Raw genomic sequence first — 18,876 nt, forward strand, 5'->3', positions numbered from 1 at the left:
AAACAGGGGCTGTATTCAATGAAATACCTACCAACATTTCGGAAATAAAAAGATTTGCTGTGCGGAGCACTGTAAAATTTTCGATCTCATGTTCATTTTACAAAATTTGGCAGGTTATGAAAGTCTGAACACATTTCGGTGGTTTTTGTGTTAAAACCGTTTTGCTAATTAAGGTGAATTGTCCTTTAAGCTGTAAGTCACAGTTTCCACCAAGAGACCTGCTTATCTTAAAATTTTACAATTTCATCTTTGCTTTAAGTATCCAAGTGCAGCTGCCACATATTCTGGGCTCTGCCAAAAGCCTATTAGACACTTTGTATCTTTTTCTGACTGTTCAGTGCAGGAGATCAAAGAGAAAGTCGCTACATGTCGGTAACAATCCAGGACTGCGGGTTGAGATGTCAAAATCGGGACTGTCCCGTGAAAAACAGGATAGTTGGGAGGTATAAGGGTAGGACTCCAGGATAGATTTTGTCATGATCCGACACGCTGCGACAAAACGCATGCGAATTGTCCCATGCGACAAAAATAAGGTAAGAGATAGAATTGTCATATTGGTTTCGCAGCGTTGATACAACGCAATCTGACTGTCTGATGCAGACACTGCGCACTGCGTCTGCATCCAACAGTTGTGTCGCGTCAGATCAACGCTGCGACACCATGCGACAATTCTATCTCTTACCTTATTTTTGTCGCATCGACAATTCGCATGCGTTTTGTCTGATCGCGACAAAATCGCTCTTGGAGTCCTACCCTAACATTGGGGAGGCCACAGGTCCCTGTACTCCATAAGGAGCAGAGATACCTGTGCCAAATCATTGAGCAAGCAGGGCAAGATGCAAAATGTCAGATTGTGCTTGTTTTTGAATTTTCAACATTGCAAATGAGCCCTATTGACATGGAGTCATTAATAATCCATCTCACAGAACAATAATTTCATCAACTAGAAGCTCCTGAGCGTAAGAACTTCATCAGAAAGCTTCCCTAAGCTACTGCTTCCCAGGCCTAAAGTGCAAAAAACAGTAATGCTTTATTTTATGACTGCAATAAAACAGATGTTAATGTATTTCTAACAATATATAAATGAGACAAAGCATTATAATTATATAGATGTTTTATTGTGCAGCTTATGTAGGAAAGATTACAAAAGTACAGTACAACTCTGCTATAAAATATAAATAAAACATGTAGTCTCCCTAATTTTTAAAGCTCAGAATGGATAAATGGCAATATCTTTAAGAAACATAATATAATTTTACATATACATCATTTTATATATATTCAATGTTTGACAATTTCCCATACAAAAACAAGTGTTTTCACATGGCCCTGCCAATGTGATTTATCCAGTACAGCAGCCTGCCCTATCGAGTTGACAGGTTACTATCCAAGGCACAGCAATATAAAGTCACAAAAGGTAACAGCAAAACAAGCCTGGACTTCACTTCTTCAATATGAAGTGTTTTGTATGAGCCTTTATTTGACAGAACTTCACTGTGTGTCTCAGACCTATAAGTCTGCACTTTGTGGGAATTATTGGTGAGGAACTACAATGAATATTAAATATAAAGCAGCTATTATATCATGTGGGTCCCTAACTGATTAGCAATGCTATAGAGATGCCCTTAAATAGGCAATTTACTTTAAGCCGTCACATGTGAAAATGTTCTGCCTAAACGGTCAGTTCTCTTGTATCGAGCATTTTTACCCAGGTATATATATTGCCTTTTCTGTAATTCATTGTAATCACCCAAAATATTGTGCTTAAATGTACATTTCCCATGAAATAAGGCATTTTGCTGGTCACCTACACCAGCTTTTGGGAAGTTACTATAAAAAAAAAAACAGTAGGCAAGTATGATGGCATTTTTTCTGCCTGAAAATGCACAGTGTGGTGTTTTATGGTACTTTGGGACCCAAACAAAAGCAATTTACACAAACGACACAGACAGTGCTTCTTTGAGAAAATGTGACCTATGACCAACAAAATAGGGAAACATATGGGGAGGCAATTGTTGCAGGTATGGGTATGACAATCCATGCTTTTCTTATTCAGTCTAACAACAAACATCATTCCATTGTGTTGGTTTGGGAAATGTAGATTTTCTAATTTTCTACAGTCTGCTTTCTGGTCACAATTCTTTTGCTGTTTAGCATTTGTAGAGCATTCTTGTGTGTGATTGTAGGGAATCAGATTCAGTTGGTATCCCCCCCAGGTGGCAGTCAAGAGCAGCATTAGCTAAGAGTACTCGGGTCATGGTGAGCCCCACCCCCTGGAATGGTAGTTAGATTATAATGCTACATCAAGCTGTTCTGAAATTGCAAAGGAACACGGCTTGTGATACAAGAAGCATACACTTGCCATTGCAAAGGACTACAGAGCAGATGAGTGTAAACTGCAAGGCGCTTCCGGCAAACTGAAATTCTGTAAGGGAATAAAAAGCAAGAATACAGTATAATCTGCACCATCCAGTTCATTGCTTAAAGACATCATGTGGGATCTATACTATCTCGGTCTAGACATGCTGCCCCTCACTCCCCTTGCATTTTTCCTTATTACTTCTTTATCCATCTTTCACCACTAATCCTTCTAATAATAGATTTACATCCTATTTTTCCTTTTACCTGCTTCTTTCTGGCCACATATGCACAGACAACAGACGACCCAGTCAGGTGTATGCGTTGGGGCACAGGCACATGATTCTGCTGAGTGATCCTATTGGCTAGTTGGTGTCTCCATTAGGGCAGTCCATTTGATAAGCCTTGTGTGTAAACAAATTGCACCGATATACAGCTAACTAGCCCACAGTACAGTTACATATCTAGTAACTTTATCCCAGTATTGCCAACCTTACTGTGTTTCCTGTCAAGCCCCATATTCACCAACACAACCCATTCACAGGCTGTTGTCAGCTTGATTAATTGTGTGACTGCACACAGATCAGATTCAAATCAATAGAGTAGGGACACTGAGCAGAACTGCTTCTCTCAGCCTGCAAAAATACTCAGGCTGACAACAGCTGCTGAAAACAACCTGTGTGCCCATAGCCTAATACTATATATTGCTGTATGGGCACACAGGCTGTTGTCAGCAGTTGTCGTCAGGCTGCGTATGTTTTCAGGCTGAGAGAAGCAGATCTGCTCAGTGCCCCTGCTTCATTGATTTGAATGTGATCAGTCTGCGTGCAGTCACACACAGCGGAGCTGAAGCCGAGGTCAGTATCTGGGGTGACCTCAGCCTGTATGTGACCACACACAAGCTGATCAGATTCAAATCAATGAAGCAGGGGCACTGAGCAGATCTGCTTCTCTCAGCCTGAAAACATACGCAGCCTGACAACAACCCTGACAACAGCCTTGTGTGCCCATAGCCTACAACTATATACTGACAAGACTCCCAAGTGGGGAAACATTACATGGTTTGCACTAAATAAACATGCAGGGTCTATCCCGCTTGCAATGTCTGTTGTACCGGTCTCCATATTCATACATTTTGTGTAATTTACCATACATTCTTTAGGGCTGGTTTGTATTTTATTTTTTCCCTTTTCCCCTGAAGCGAAAAAAAATTGTTCCTAAATATTTTAACTACAAAAAATTCAATATTTGGAGGCACATTTAGCAAGGGTAGAATTTCAAATTCGTTTGTTTTTTTAAACTCCCCTAAACCCCCATAAACTTGAAATTCGACCAATCGAAATGTATTATTAAAATCTAATTTTTTAAAGTCTATTTTTTTAAAGATTAGAATCATAAGTACTTGAATCAAATTTAAAAAAAACTCGATTTGAGTTTTTTTCTCTGAAAAAAACTCGAATGTCAGGAAGGCGGCAAACATCACCAAACTGATCCCTGGACCTCTCCCATTGACTTATACAGCAATTCTGCAGGTTTTAGGTGGCAAATAGTCAAATTAGAGTTCTCAAAGGGCCAGAGTAAGATACATTTTAAAATTCGAATTAAAACTCAAATCAAGTTTGGATAATACACAATTCAAATTTGAGAGTTTTGACCAAAACAAAAATTAGAATTTTCACTTTGGCCCTTAATAAATCTGCCTCCAAGTGTAAAAACCAAAAAAAAAAAAAAGGATTGGGCCAAGCAGACCAGTCGCCCTAGGGTTGTTGGCCCAAGAACACTCCCCTCCCCGCCATGCATGCCCGACCGCAATATTAATGTGCAGTAGCTATAGGAAGAGTGACAGAGGGGAGGGAGGGAAGAATGAAAGGAAGAGGAGAGCGAACATGGGCTAGGGGTAGGCAGAAGACACTTTAATAGTTGCGCCCTAGGCAGGTGCCTCTTTTGCCCACTCCTAGTTCTGGCCCTGCGATAAACGAATATAAAACATCACCATCTAAAAACTGGAAGGTCATATAGATGTCAATGGGAGCTGTGCTTTTCCAGTTGTAAAATCTTTCCTTGCTTTGAGCTTTTAGAGGTTTTCAGGGTGTTTTTTTTGTAATTACACAAAAATTCTTACAAAAATGAGGATTTCATACTCTTATTTGGATTTGTTCCTCATTGTTATTTGTTCATGCTTTTTATATTCAAATCTTTTATTAAATAAGTAGACGACTGTGCTTCTTTAAAATGCGAGTATAGTGGTGGTTTAAAAACACTCCAACTACGCGCACAGGCACTGACTGGCAGAGTAGCCCAGATCACCCCGTCTGCAACAATCATCTAAAAGACACATTTGCTTACAAAACTGACTCAATAGGTCTTCATAGAATTAGACATATAAATTGGATTTTTATTATCCAATTCAACACATGCAGTGCTTAAAAGCACATAATCACCAGATTTTCAAAAGCCAATTCCTTTTTCCTGATATAAACCTGCCAGTTACAAAGGCTGGGAGATCTGAATTCTAAGCATCAACAAAACATGCAGAGATGTTCCCTAGGCAAACACAACTGCTGCCAATAAGTTTAACTGACCCATTATATAGTAAACCTATACTATATTTTTAAATAAGGAATCTATTTCCTCTAACTCATTTCACAATCACCCATCCTACAGAACTGTGCAAGTTTGCACAACATTATATTTTAATTTTAAGCACTAGGGATTTTTTTTCTATTTCTATGTAGTGTTATAATTTCTGGAGAACCTGTCTGGAGAACTCAGTGTGCCCCCAAGACTTGATATTAGCTTTGTTATCATATCCATTGCTGGATTACAATTGTTAAATTACAATAACATGTGAATAACATAACGAGGGATGGCATATTTTTTAAAAAAAGGCTAACATTGTATCTGTTTAACAGAGAACAGAAGAAAGACCAAGACGTGGCAAGCAAAGAAGTATAAAAGTGAAACCAATTTAAAATGTTAAAGCAATTTAAAGCAATGGACAATGGCACACATCCATTAATAACTCGCTCAACCAGCCAATGGTAGGCAACCCGCACCAGCAACCTGTGCAGCGCTCTTTATAACAAACCATTTCTTTGCAGGGGAGACAATGTTCATGATTTATAATAACCATCAAGTTAAAATTCACATTTAAGACATTCCCATAGAAAATAAATGATAAATATGTTTAGAAAATTCACAATGTTGAAATAGTCAATATATGAATATTGGCCCTTTTTGAATTAAAAAACCTTTAATATGAAACAGCAGGAATATCTGTCCCATCAAAGATACCTCCTGCAAGCACTACTCAGGCTTAGCAATATGCTTACAATACTTAAAACTGGCATCGCTATGGACATTAAGACACTGGCACAAACTCTCTACACAAGAGAAAATTAAACAAATGACAGATTTCCATATTACAGTGTATACTAATTGAGATGTATTTCCTTCACTCTCATTTTTATGGCACTTTCATAGCACTAGACTGATATAAAACATACTAAATACATTCAGTATGAAAAAGTTCTAATTAGTTCTATTAGAGGTCAGTGCTTACAAAGAATGCAAAATGTCAGAAAAGTTGTTTTTTTTTTAAAAAAAAAAACAGTTTTACCCAAAAACCCTGAAATGTTTAACAAAAACATGGATATTAAAATGAAGGTCTTCCAGTTGTTTTCCAGTACAGCCCCCACTAGGTACTGATGATGGGAGATATAACACAAAAAAGCTTTGGTAGAGCCTTCAATAATAAAGGCACGCAAGAGATGATTGCAGAATTCTCTGTACCAATGTGTTTGCACAATACAGTTATTGTAGGTTAACTGCAAAGAAGGCATCATGGGAACAGTCAGTGATATGATTTACCCATCATGAGCATACACATAGGTAACTAAATAATGTACTGTACAGCAAAATAGTGAATTGTGGTTCCAGTGATTGGACAGACATCCACCCTAAACTCTAGTCAAAGGAAAGGAGGTCTGGGTGTGGATTGTCGATGTCTAAGGCAGAGTTTCTTGGCCATAAACCCAAATCTGCATTATTATATTCCCCTTCCAGCAGCTCAACCTGGCTGATACTGCTCTTGATGCTCATGGTTTCTATATGGTTGGAGGAAATGACTTTTAGACTTATCTCTGACTTTTCTTTGTGTATGAGGTCAGGTACAACCTCCAAATGATTTCCCTTTAGACTCTCTGTCTGTTGCATAATCTCGCCATCTACTTTTCCATTGATTAATGTTTCTTGCTGGTGGTTGGGCAGTAGTGGTTTATCCTCTTTTGCACGTGATTCAGTAAGTGTTTCTGTAGGCACTTCAGTAGCGGCAGATACAGGCTTCTCTGGGCTGCTTATTATAGGGTTGGGGGAGATCATCATATCTTGGGTGGTTTTCAGAGCACGAGGAATTCGCTTTTTCACAGTTGGTGGAGGAGGTTCAAGCCTAGGAAAACTTTCTAGATTCTTGGACCTAAAATATTTAAAGAAAACACAATGTATTGATTGACTACAAATACAATTGTAAGAAAAAAAATGGTCATACTCTTAACACTCACACTTGTCCCTCTTCAAGGTTCTCACTGCACGTTCTGTCACTGCTGGACCATTCTGCAGCCACCGTCTTGTTGACTTCAGTTACGCCAATGTCTCCTTTATCTGCATCTTTCCTTCGAAGGAAGTCGTTCACCTTGGCTCCAACTGCCTTACCCAAGTTCTTCAGGTGTTGTGTGCTACCGGCGAGAATACTGACCCCTGAAGGTTCTGAGCTAGTGCTGCCGAGTCTGGTCAGTTGCGTGAGAGAATGACTCTGCTGTAGCTTTGGCACTTGAGTTGCATTTGAGTTCTTGAACATGCTTTGATCAACTGTGAATTGAACAGCAATGGAAAAAATAAATGCCAGTGTATTAGCAAAAGCCAATGGAGAATAAAAGCTCAGCATGGATCTGATTAGGACATTGTCACATAATAAGCAGATTACATATAAAAATACACATATAATAAATAAATAAACCAATGCTGTTCGAAGTGAACGTGTTGGAGTTGGGCATTTATATTTACATATAACTCATCAAACTATGAGTGGTTTATAGAGTGTTCTAAATATAGTTATGGAAAATATATGCAAAAAGCAAATATCTTCCATGAAATACAGTAATCATAAAAGATACACAAATACTTTAAGGGTAATGCTACACGGGAAGGGGAGTGTTGCCCATGCAAAATTGTCTTTTACGTGGACTGAAAAAAAAAAGACTGAAAATACCTTTGTACAGAACAAATAAATGGCTCATCCCTGTAAATTGGATTATGTTACCTCAACTGAACTGGTAAGGATACGACAACTCAAATGTTGGTCTTGAGGTTCTGTCATCCGTGGGAAACACAAAATAGCCATTGTGTGCCACTTGCCTAATAATCCAAAAGTGGATCATATTAAAGCAATATATAACACACAAAAGAATGCAAGGTAGTAAAGATGAAACTTATGGAATGCTCTACATGGGTTGTTAATGCCTCAATTATAGAAGAGACATGACTGCTAAAAGGCCAGTATGTGTGTAGCCCAATGGTACAACACAACCTTAAAAGTGGACTCTCAATATTATAGAAATTGTAGCACAGGTATGGGATGTGATATCCCGAAACTTCCAAATTACAGGAGGGTAGTCTCCCCTAAACACAATTTTAATAAAATAATTCACATTTTTAAAAAATGTTTTCCTTTTCCCCTATAATAATAAAACAGTACCTTGTACTATATCCAAGATAAGATATAATTAATCCTTATTTGTGGCATACCAATCCTTTTGGGTTTAATACATATTTAAATGTCTTTTTTAGTAGACTTAAGGTATGGAGATAAGGTATGGAAATTAAGGATGATCACTTCAAAAAAATTAAGAAATTAAGGATGATCACTGAAAACCTCAGGCCCTGAGCATTCTGAATAGCAGACCTGTAGTTGTTTCTTAAATCTGTTTTCATTTTTTTTTTTTATTATACTGCAGTTCTGTATCAATTGGTTTGCAAGTTGCCAACCCAACATTTTTTCCTGGCTACAACCAACACACTCATATTGTGAGTCACTGACAGATTTCATGGGGTCTAATTGGCTGATTTCAGCAGGAGTCAGACATTTATATTGCACTACAGACAAACAGCAGACGTTGAGGAAACAAAAATAAATAATTAATAAATTATTTAATCCATTGGAGAAAAATAATTATTAATCATCCATTACAGTTAAGTGGATTTATAATAAGTGAATATAATCCTTCAGTAGTTGCTGGAAAAGTCTGATTAGGGGTGGAGTAAGTCAATTTATTCAGCCACTAATCATTTACACACACACACAAATGCTATTATTGGTCCTCTATACCAATGATAAGGAACAAAATGTTTAAGCCAAACATAGAAATATAGCATAAACAAATAATACCCATTGTACTAGAATACAATTAATGTATATATATATAGTTGTGTTTAGAATAATAGCAGTGTGTATAAAAAAGTAAATAAAGCTCAAAATCCTTATAATTGGGAACACTGCACATTCTATTCCAAATAAAAACATGAAGAAAACTTGATCAAATTTGTTTTATTCCTTTACAGAAAGTGAAGAAAATGGAATATTAGGCTGTTCCAAAATATAGCTGTATGTATTCTTTTTTACAAACTCATTCACTGTATAAACTGAAAAATATTTCAAGATTTTGCTTTCCTGAACTATTAGTTAGTTGTATAATCAGTGTTTCTGAGAACTGCTGCACATCTGTGTTACATGGAGTCCACCAACTTTTGGCACTTGCTATATTCCACAATTCTTATGCATTTCTTGGTTTTGCTTCAGAAACAGCATTTTTGATGTCACCCACACATTTTCTATTGGATTAAGGTCAGGGGATTGGGCTGGCCACTTGTTGATCAGGAAACAAGATGTTGTTCATTTATTGGTGAGTTTGGGGTTGTTGCCTTGTTGAAACCCATTTCAAGGGCATAAGGCAACATGACCTCCAAGTATTTTGATGTATTGAAACTGATTCATGATCCCTGGTATGAGATAAATAGGCCCAACACCATAGTATGAGAAACATCCCCATATCATGATGCTTGTGCCACCATGTTTCACTGTCTTCACTGTGTACTGTGGCTTGAATTCAGTGTTTGCGGACCGTCTGAAAAACTGTCTGCGGCCCCTAGACCCAAAAAGAACAATCTTGCTTTCATCAGTCCACAAAATGTTGCATCATTTCTCAAGGCCAGTCAATGTGTTCGTTGTCAAATTGTAACCTCTTCAACACTTCTTTTTTTCAACAATGGGACTTTGCGGGGGCTTCTTGCCAATAGCTTGGCTTCAGATAGGCATCTTCTGCTTGTAACAGTACTCACAGGTAATTTTTTTGATCTTCCTGGAGCTGATCATTGGCTGAGTCTTTGCCATTTTGGCTATTCTTTTATCCATTTAAATTACAGTTTCCAGTTTCTGGTAGTTTTGCCATTTTAAAGTCTTTGAGATCATTTCAGCTGAGCAGCCTATCATTTTCTGCACTTTTTTTTACATGTATTCCCTCTCCAATCAACTTTTTATTCAAATGACAATGTTCTTTTGAACAATGCCTGGAATGACCCATTTTACTCTGACTATCAGAGAGAAATGCACTATAACCAGCATGCACAGCATTTGCTCCTTCCTTCCTTAAATAAGGGCCGTAATTGACACCTGTTATTTCACAGAATGAATGACCTCACTAATTGATCTCCACACTGCTATTATTTGGAACAAGCTATTATTATTTTGAACACTGCTGTTATTTTGAACAAGCTTCACTATATGATTCAATTATACAGAATCAGTAGCATGTATGTCATAACTGTTGGGTCTGTTGGTTTTCTATTACTCTACTACACCTACTACTAAATTATTTGCCATGTAGAAATATAATTCCTGTCAAAAACAGTGATTAAACAGGGTAGGACTGCTTTTATTCGAAACACAACTGAATATGTAGTATTTGTATCCTATAAACCAATAAATTAAGTAAAACATAAAACATAGCAAGTAAAAACAATAAAGTATTATTTATATAGGGTACCACACAGGGTTTGATTCGGCTGAAATAGCCACCCGTTTCTCTATAACTTGCCCTGAAAATGTTAGCCACCCTCCACTGAATTAGAACAAACAACATTTTTTTCTCCCCTCCTCTTGGCTTGCAAAAGTCTTCTATCATAAGAAGGCATTTGTCAGAGGAACAGTGCTTACAGCTACCATATTACAGATACAATAACTCATTCACATTGAGAAATAGAATCAATGTAGATATATTTCATGCCCCATAAAGATCTTCTAGTTTGCTGACATTCTACCTCTTCTGTCTTTCTATTTAATATGTGAACCAATTTCTTGCAGATTCTTTTGTGTCACCAAGACAGTTTGTAGTATGAATTACTCCCCAGGAGACAAACACAGTGTTAATATTGGAAAATGTATTACTGCTCACTGTCACTGTGACAAATGCGGCCTGCTTGAACAAAGCCTCTTCTCAATGTCTAAAATCAGATTTATTCAGAAACAGATATGGATGGGCTGTGGAATATCAACAGTGACAGCACACACTGGATGATAGAACTAGAACAACACAATACTATGGCCAGAGCAAATTAGATTGTGCTTCTTAACACACACAATGAGGTTTTACAGGAAAAAAACAGCCAATACTAAAGCTCAGTAGAATTGGGCCACCAGTGGGAGCCACAACATTCTTACCTTATACACACAGCACGGTGTACTCAGAAAGCACATTAGAAAGGAGAGATATAGAAGGCATTTTTTAGACCCAGTGACATTATACACATCAACAGACAGTACTAACAATGAAATACACACAAATTAACTGAAACCTGATTAGTGAAAATCTATGAACAAAGAAGTGGATGCCACAACAACTACTTGTGGCCAAGAGAGTGCCAACTAATCTCCCTACTCTTCAGGCACACAACTAAAGGTGGCCATACACTACAAGATCTGCTTATTTGGCGTGGTCGCCAAAGGAGCAGATCTTTCTCCCAATTTGCCCACCAAAAGCAGGGCAATATCGTGCTACAACAATGGAAATGGGTGCTGACGCAACAAGGTCCTCGATTGCTGGGAAAATTAGACCTGCTCAATTGATATCTGTTTTTTTTTTGGCCCGTTGGAAGGCCCCGTACACTGACAGATAAGCTGCCGAATCAGTCTAAAAGACCCAAATCAGCAGCTTAAATCTGCATGTGTATGGTCACCTAAAGACTGAAAACACTATTGGTCAGGAAAAACAGTGTTATATAACTTATCTCTTAGGAAAAGACCAGAGACACTGTCTTTACAGTTGTGGAACTGCTTAAACCACATGTTTAACTGTAAGCATGATTTAGCCATGGTGCAGCAGCTGAACAAGAAAAATCATTAAGGGGATCAAGTCACAGGCACAGCTGGACTGAGAATTACTTATTGATCTGTAAAATGACAACACCTAGGGGCAAATTTACTAAAGGGCAAAGTGACTAACGCAGGCGAAAATTCTACAGCGTGACGTCATGTAGGTACTTCGCCGACTTACTTACGGTCGCTGACGTAACTTCGATAACGAAGGAGATAGACTCTAGCAGTACTTCGCTCCCTAACGCCTGCCGAATTTGCTCTCTGGCGAATGGACGTAACTACGCAAATTCACAAAGGTGCGGATTTTACTGAACGCTACCTCTTGCACCAGACTTGCCTTATAATATAGCAAATTTATTTTATTAAGGTTTCCCAGGCTTTTTTAGTCTAATGTATTTGCTGCAACATATCCGTCCATTGAACCGATGTATACAAATTAGGCAACGCTAACGCAACTTTGCTTCGCACAGTAACGCTAGTGCAAATTCGCCAGCATTCGGTGCCCTGGACGCAACTTCGGATTTTAGTGAATCAGCGTTGTCCTGGTGAATCTACGCCTTGGAGAAGAGTTGCACTGTGAGCGAAGCCGTCGCTGGCGAATATTCGGAGGTTAGTGAATTTTCGCCCTAGACTGTGAGTGCTGGCACAATGGTTGTAACTGAAAAAAATGCTTCCAAATCAGACTGTAGGACAGAGGCAGTCAGCACTAGATGTCTGTAATCAGTAAACCGTTGTTCCAAGGGTTTATTCAAAGCTCAGAAAGTTTGCTGTCCTTAAGCAAAACACTTTATACACTGACTACTTTTAATCTCATTTGGATGGATATTGGATATGGATGGATAGTATAGAAAGTCTGAATCAAACAGAATGTCTCATTTAAAGGTGAACACAGTCATGCCTGTAGCAACATAAAACTTACCCAGATCATCACTGGGGACAACGGAGCTGCTAGAAAACTGTTTCCACAAAAAGTCATTGAATGTTAGCCAATATGACTGTAAGACCCGTATACACCTTGTGGCTTATTCATCATACTGGGATAGAATGGTTCAAATATGCATTTATGCTTGCTTTTTGATGTGAAACTGGACTTTGGACAATAATACCAGGACATGGACTTTGAGTGTCAAGCCTCATTTTGGAATACCCTGGTGGATTATGGGTAATTGGGCGGTACTCTATGTATCCCTATGCTTTAAAAATGTTTGTAGCACAAATGTTTGTATCCTGACGAAGGGTGGGTTAATCCCCCCCGAAACGTTGATGCACAGGTGATCACTTTAAATAAAAGGGGTAAGCTCCCCACCTGCAACATACATGGCGTTGTGCAATTCTCTTAAATTTTCTACATTGTACTGACGAGTGCCGACCGTCTAGAGAGATCGGCACCACCAGGGCAGGAAACATCGTGGGAAGGGTGAGAGGTGTGGTTCATCTACACACAGAACCAAACTGTACAGAGGCTTGACTTCTTCAACTGTTAGCACACTAGACCATCTGTGTTCTTTCAGCTTCTTCAGGGTTGCAGAAGAGTTGGTTGAAAGTGACCCTCAAGCTCAGACGCATGTCCATGCAGCCACAGCAAAAAATGGTCAAAAGTGACTTAACTTACTAAATTTGTGTCACCAAATTTGTATGACCAGATCAGTCAATTAGCACTTGGTTTACTAAGAAAAACTAAGGAATTATGATGTCTTGAAATATGTCCATGACAAAAATAACATTTAGCAGTCGTTACTAAACTGCCCTTCAAATAATCTCTTATTTTAGATGCCAAGTATGGAGTTTCAGAGATCAGTTTGTCTGCAACAGCATTTAGCTTTGTCATTCTTGATGAAGATTTCTATTATAGAATATTAATATTTATATTTACAATGTGTCTCTTGAAATCATTGTCAAACTTGCCTGAGAGTTTATACACTATTATACTATTCTTTTTCTATCTGGGTTTTAGATAAGGATATTATTATGCTTGGCATTACTTTTAAGTATTCACATTTACTTATCTTCATGCCATAATTCCAGCAGAAGTAAGGAATGACTACATGTAAAACTCTAAAAATAGGCTGAATGTTTGTCTAGATTGCACAGGTCATTATTTCAAACAAATGACTTCACTTTCTAGGCAGAGTATTTCCACTCTACATATCAAGGTCCGCTATGCAGATTTCTTGCTAATAAAAGTTGCACTTAGCCCAGCTCGTTACCTAATCTAAAACACTTCATTAATGACAGCATGTAAAAGTAATGTGCATCTCATTGACTAATCAAAATAATAATAAATATGATTATAGCTGCTGTGCAGAGTCACTGGTCAACACACAGAGTAACTTCATCGAGCTTCATCCTCCCATGAACACATACTTCTGCTGATACAACAGACTGGCCTGTTCTAGTACTTACATTCAAATGGACAAAAAGGTGCTAGAAAAAAAAAAAGCATTCAGGTAATATGATGCCACAAGAGGAGATGCTGATAATTCTTGGTATCCAGAGCGCTAAGGTCAATGACCATAAATTTAAATGATAAAATGATATGCAAGAATATTTGTAAAAATAATAATGATGTTGCACATGCTGCACATAAGATGTATAGATCTATTTTAAGTAAGTACATGATTATTGATCTGATGCTTAGCACAACATTAAGGGGCAGATTTATCAAGAGTCGACGTGAAAATTTGAAGTAAAAAAAAATAGAATTTCAAGCTTTTTTTTGTGTACCTCGACTAAGGAATAGTCCAAATTTGATTCAAATTTGAAAACTTCGACTTCTTCCATTCGCAATCTAAAACCTGCCTAATTGCTGTTTTATCCTATGGGGGACCTCCTAGACCCTATATCTAGTCAATTGGTGGACTTTTTTTTTTTAAATACTCGAATTCCATCTTACTTTGATTCGAATGATCGAATACAGCCTATTCATCCGCAAAAAAAAAACTGGTTGGTCTTTTTTTATTCGAATTTCGAACTCGCATTACTTCGAAATTCGACCCTTGATAAATCTGCCCCTTAGTGTTGATAATTAAAACACTTGTAATTAGCATTGTGGTCATGGTACCGTTACATAGTCATATAGTCAGGGCAAATGCAATAAACATACCCATTTTTATCTGTATTGCTATACATGTGTGGGTGTATATGTGTATATATCACACACAAACAGATTCTTCTCACATGCGTGTTACAATATTAGTTAGTCAGAAGTGATGGGCGAATTTATTCGACAGACGCAAATTCATGGCAAATTCCTGTGATTCGCTGCCGGCGAATAAATGTGTGAAACCGCCGTGAAAATTAGCCAGTGTCAAAAACAAATGGACGCTGGCGTCTGTTTTTTGGAAGCCAACGCATTTTCGCCAGTGAATTTGAGCTGGCGTCGAAAAAACGGACACGGGCGTCAAAAACGAGACTCTGGCGCCGTTTTGCAAATTTTTCGGCGAAGCAAAACGCTCCAAATTCGCCCATCACTTTTAGTCAGGAAGGCAGAGAAAGACAGTTGGAAATCAAGGAAAGGGATTATCATTTTTAATAGCAAAAGAGCTGTTACACAGTGAAAGAAGAGAATACAAGAGGCAAGAAGAAGTGGTAGAAATATACAAGGTTTATTTTTGTTATAACAAAGAAGAGGTAAGTGCACTTAACAGACAACACTGCTCTATAAAGTCACCAACACATGATCTAAGATCCAAGTACCTTCTCTGCAATAGAGCAAAGTAAGCACCATAACACAGACTATAGCCAGTGCATAAACAGACTATTATCCAGTACCTGCCAATGTAAAATATTCAGTGAGTTGTATATATAAGTCTGGATACTGTTTATTACAGTATAGTCCTGTGTGGTTTATTACTTGGTCATATTGCAGCATAGGGCTCATCAGCATCTTGTGCTATTGGGATTAGGGCACTTCCACCTACCATTACATAACAATATTTTACCATCGCTCCTCGATCTAAATTCAAAGAACACACAACATAAATAAGCAAAGAGTATTACCAGAACAGCATTTACTACTTCAAAAAAAACAGTAAGTCCTTGGTTACGCATAGAATCTCCTGCTGGTGACAAAGATGATTAAAACAACAAGAGCAAACGGGAATCAGAAAGACAGCAGAGACATAAACATAAATGCCCTGAATTAGAGAATGTATCTGTCTGCCGAGACACAATAGGACAGCTTTCCTTATCCTGACAGACACATAGGAGCCAATTTATGTATCAGAACAGGTTGCGGTTTTGGACTAAATTTAATAATCATATAATAAAAGGTGAAAGGGAAAAATCAGTAAACACTACTTTCTGAATGGTTGCTAAAGGTGACTAGACCTATAGCAAACTTTGCTTAATCTTATTTATAAGCTTCTTTATATTATTAATACTATTTATACGGTTAATACTGACCCTATTTACCAAATCAAGCCCTGATATGAAGCATTATTAAAGGGCATATTAAAATAAGTATTTTGGCTACAGAGACATGTGAAAATTTTAAGAAACTGAAAAAAAAAATGATTTTTGTTTTAAACAAATGCCCAGTGCCTTTAAGCAATTGATATAAAATGAAATATATTTAGTAGGGTTTTGTTCATTTTTTATTTTTGGTAAATTATAAGGGCTCAAGCTTCTGTGCATATGTTTTCTGAATATCAAGTGAAAATGTTCATGCTGCGTGCACCAGCTGCGCTCAGTTTATTGATTTTATAGAAGTCTACAGTGAATAATCATATTTCATCCTTGGGAAGCAGCATGGCAGCTTACACCCATTTATATCAATGTAAAAAAACTGGGATTTTTATTCACAAATTCACTGCACTTACAGATGTTTAAATGAAGGATATACAGTAGAAAAAACGTACACTTTAGTACCTAGTAAGCTGTGTGTGTATGTGTGAGCACCTTCTAGCTAAGGCATAAAAACTCACAGCAAATGGGGGTGCACAGAAAATGAGTTCAGAGTCAAGCACCACTCTGCAAAATATGATTGAAATTAGAGGGAATATTGTAGTGCTCCTATCTACACATTAAAAGCAATGGCACACAGTGTGTACCAGAAGGACCAATTAACCCTGCTCTATATGTCTCTATCTGTATTACTCCTTCTATACTTTATGTATGTTTCAGTTTGCTGCTTTGTCTGTGAAGCAGGAACAAGCCCTGCAGCCTGATTAGGAAATAAACAAGATGCAATATGACCAGGAAAGAGAGGAAGACAGAGAGGAGATGTCACCTGATTAAGGCAAAAGGCATGAGAAAAGGGAGGATGAGAGAAGATTTTAGTGGAGATAGAATGGAGGTAACAGGTGCTAATAGGACTTTGTCTGTGGAGGTATAGCTTGCAGCAAAGTTAATTGGCTGTGTGTGATCTTACTGTGTAGAAGTATAATCATTTGTGTAGTTTTCACCATGTTTGCTTCCGCCTCATACTCAGGGTTCCTCCACATTCCAAAAACACACAGGAAAGATAGCTGGTTCCCAATGACTCTAATGTGTGAATATGATAGGGACCTTTGATTGTAAGCTCCACAGGGGAATGGAACAGGTGGGAAAGATTATCATCTCTGTAAAGCACTGGGGAATTTACTGATGTCATATGAATATACGGATAATTATTCTATGTAAACCTGCCATCTTGCTGTTCACATGGCCTATGCGGAGCTTAAGCCATTCCTTTGACTTAGTGATATAGATATAATTGGAAACAAACAGACCAAGACATGCAGGATTAACACTGCAAGCTGAGTCAGTAAATATCTTCTGGCTTGGGAAAAAGTAAATAATTATACAGTTGATTCAATAAAGCTAAATAAACACAACAGTATATTGGTCCTTTAAGGGAAATCAATAGTGTAGTATATAATAAGCCTTTACTGGAAATCAATCATCTTTCTTCCTTCTGATAATTAACCCCCTGACATTACAGAAACCTGTCCTAATGACAGAGCAAAATTTCTCCTGACATTACAATCAGTAAGATTTTTGGAAGTTTAGTAGCCAGACTGCCACAGGCTAGCTTATCCCAATATTATTAAAAATGTAATGTGATACTTAAGTAGGTAGTTCAAAAAAATTAATAAACCAACGACAATCCCCAGTATTGGCTAAGGATGCTGGGAGTAAAGTTAAAGTGCTGGAGGGCTGCAAAATAAACATCTGTTTTAGACTGTTCTGATACATATAGATAAAGCACCGTTACATTAGACTGTAATGATGGTGTACACACGTACAACTGTGATGATATCATTGGCAGCACAAAAATACATTAGACTGTCTTTATAAAGACAGATACTACTGAAACACATTAGACTGCCCTGAAGTCATAAGACTAAAGCATAAGATTGTCCTGGTTTTCAGAAACAGATCAGATGTGTACTGTCCTGTGTAAAATAAAACAAAACCCCACAGTGTAGCATCCCTACTGGCAGCAGCCCTTAAAGGGCTACTCCAGCAGAATTCTGCACTGAAATCCATTTCTCAAAAGAGCAAACAGATTTTTTTATGGTAGTAAGACAAAACAGAGGCGCCAAAAAGGATAAAAATAGCTAAAAGCACTTAAAAACCCAATGGGTAATTCAGAGGAGGTAGTAATGAACTTACCTCCTCCAAGCAGACACCAACGAAAGTGGTAATTTTCAATAATAGTTTATTCACAGCAATACTGTTTTGTGAATAAACTATTATTGAAAATTACCACTTTCGTTGGTGTCTGCTTGGAGGAGGTAAGTTCATTACTACCCCCTCTGAATTACCCATTGGGTTTTTAAGTGCTTTTTTGCTATTTTTATCCTTTTTGGCGCCTCTGTTTTGTCTTACTACCATATCGAGTCCACCCCGAGTGGAGGGGTATCATCCCCGTTTTCTTCTTCTACAGAGAGCGACGTTTTATTCCTGAGTGGGGTCAGGATAATCTCCCCACCTGCTTATACAGTGGTTGCCTATCGGTAACCCTGGTTTGTGAGTATTAACTTGTTCACTCTACCATTACTCCTTGTAAAAACATATTACACTATTGGGGCTCTTGGTGTTCCTTTTTGTCTCAGATTTTTTTATATTCAATTTTGAAATCTGACATGAGGCTAGACAATTTTGTCAAT

General features: G+C 37.8%; 1 protein-coding gene across 2 annotated transcripts in view; it reads right to left on the reverse strand.

Moving 5' to 3' along the window:
- Positions 1-5,465: 5,465 nt before the first annotated feature.
- The window catches only part of nos1ap.S (nitric oxide synthase 1 adaptor protein S homeolog), a 44,541-nt gene continuing 31,130 nt past the window's right edge, over positions 5,466-18,876 (reverse strand). For both annotated transcript variants that reach the window (XM_018261062.2, XM_041561537.1), the window contains 2 exons: positions 6,918-7,224; positions 5,466-6,832 (listed from right to left, as the gene is read on the reverse strand). In XM_018261062.2, the coding sequence (XP_018116551.1) occupies positions 6,325-6,832; positions 6,918-7,224 (815 nt within the window). In that variant the 3' untranslated portion in view covers positions 5,466-6,324. The remainder of the gene's footprint in view (positions 6,833-6,917; positions 7,225-18,876) is intronic.

Source organism: Xenopus laevis, chromosome 4S (genome assembly GCF_017654675.1).
Source record: "Xenopus laevis strain J_2021 chromosome 4S, Xenopus_laevis_v10.1, whole genome shotgun sequence".
NCBI classification, from domain to species: Eukaryota; Metazoa; Chordata; class Amphibia; order Anura; family Pipidae; genus Xenopus; species Xenopus laevis.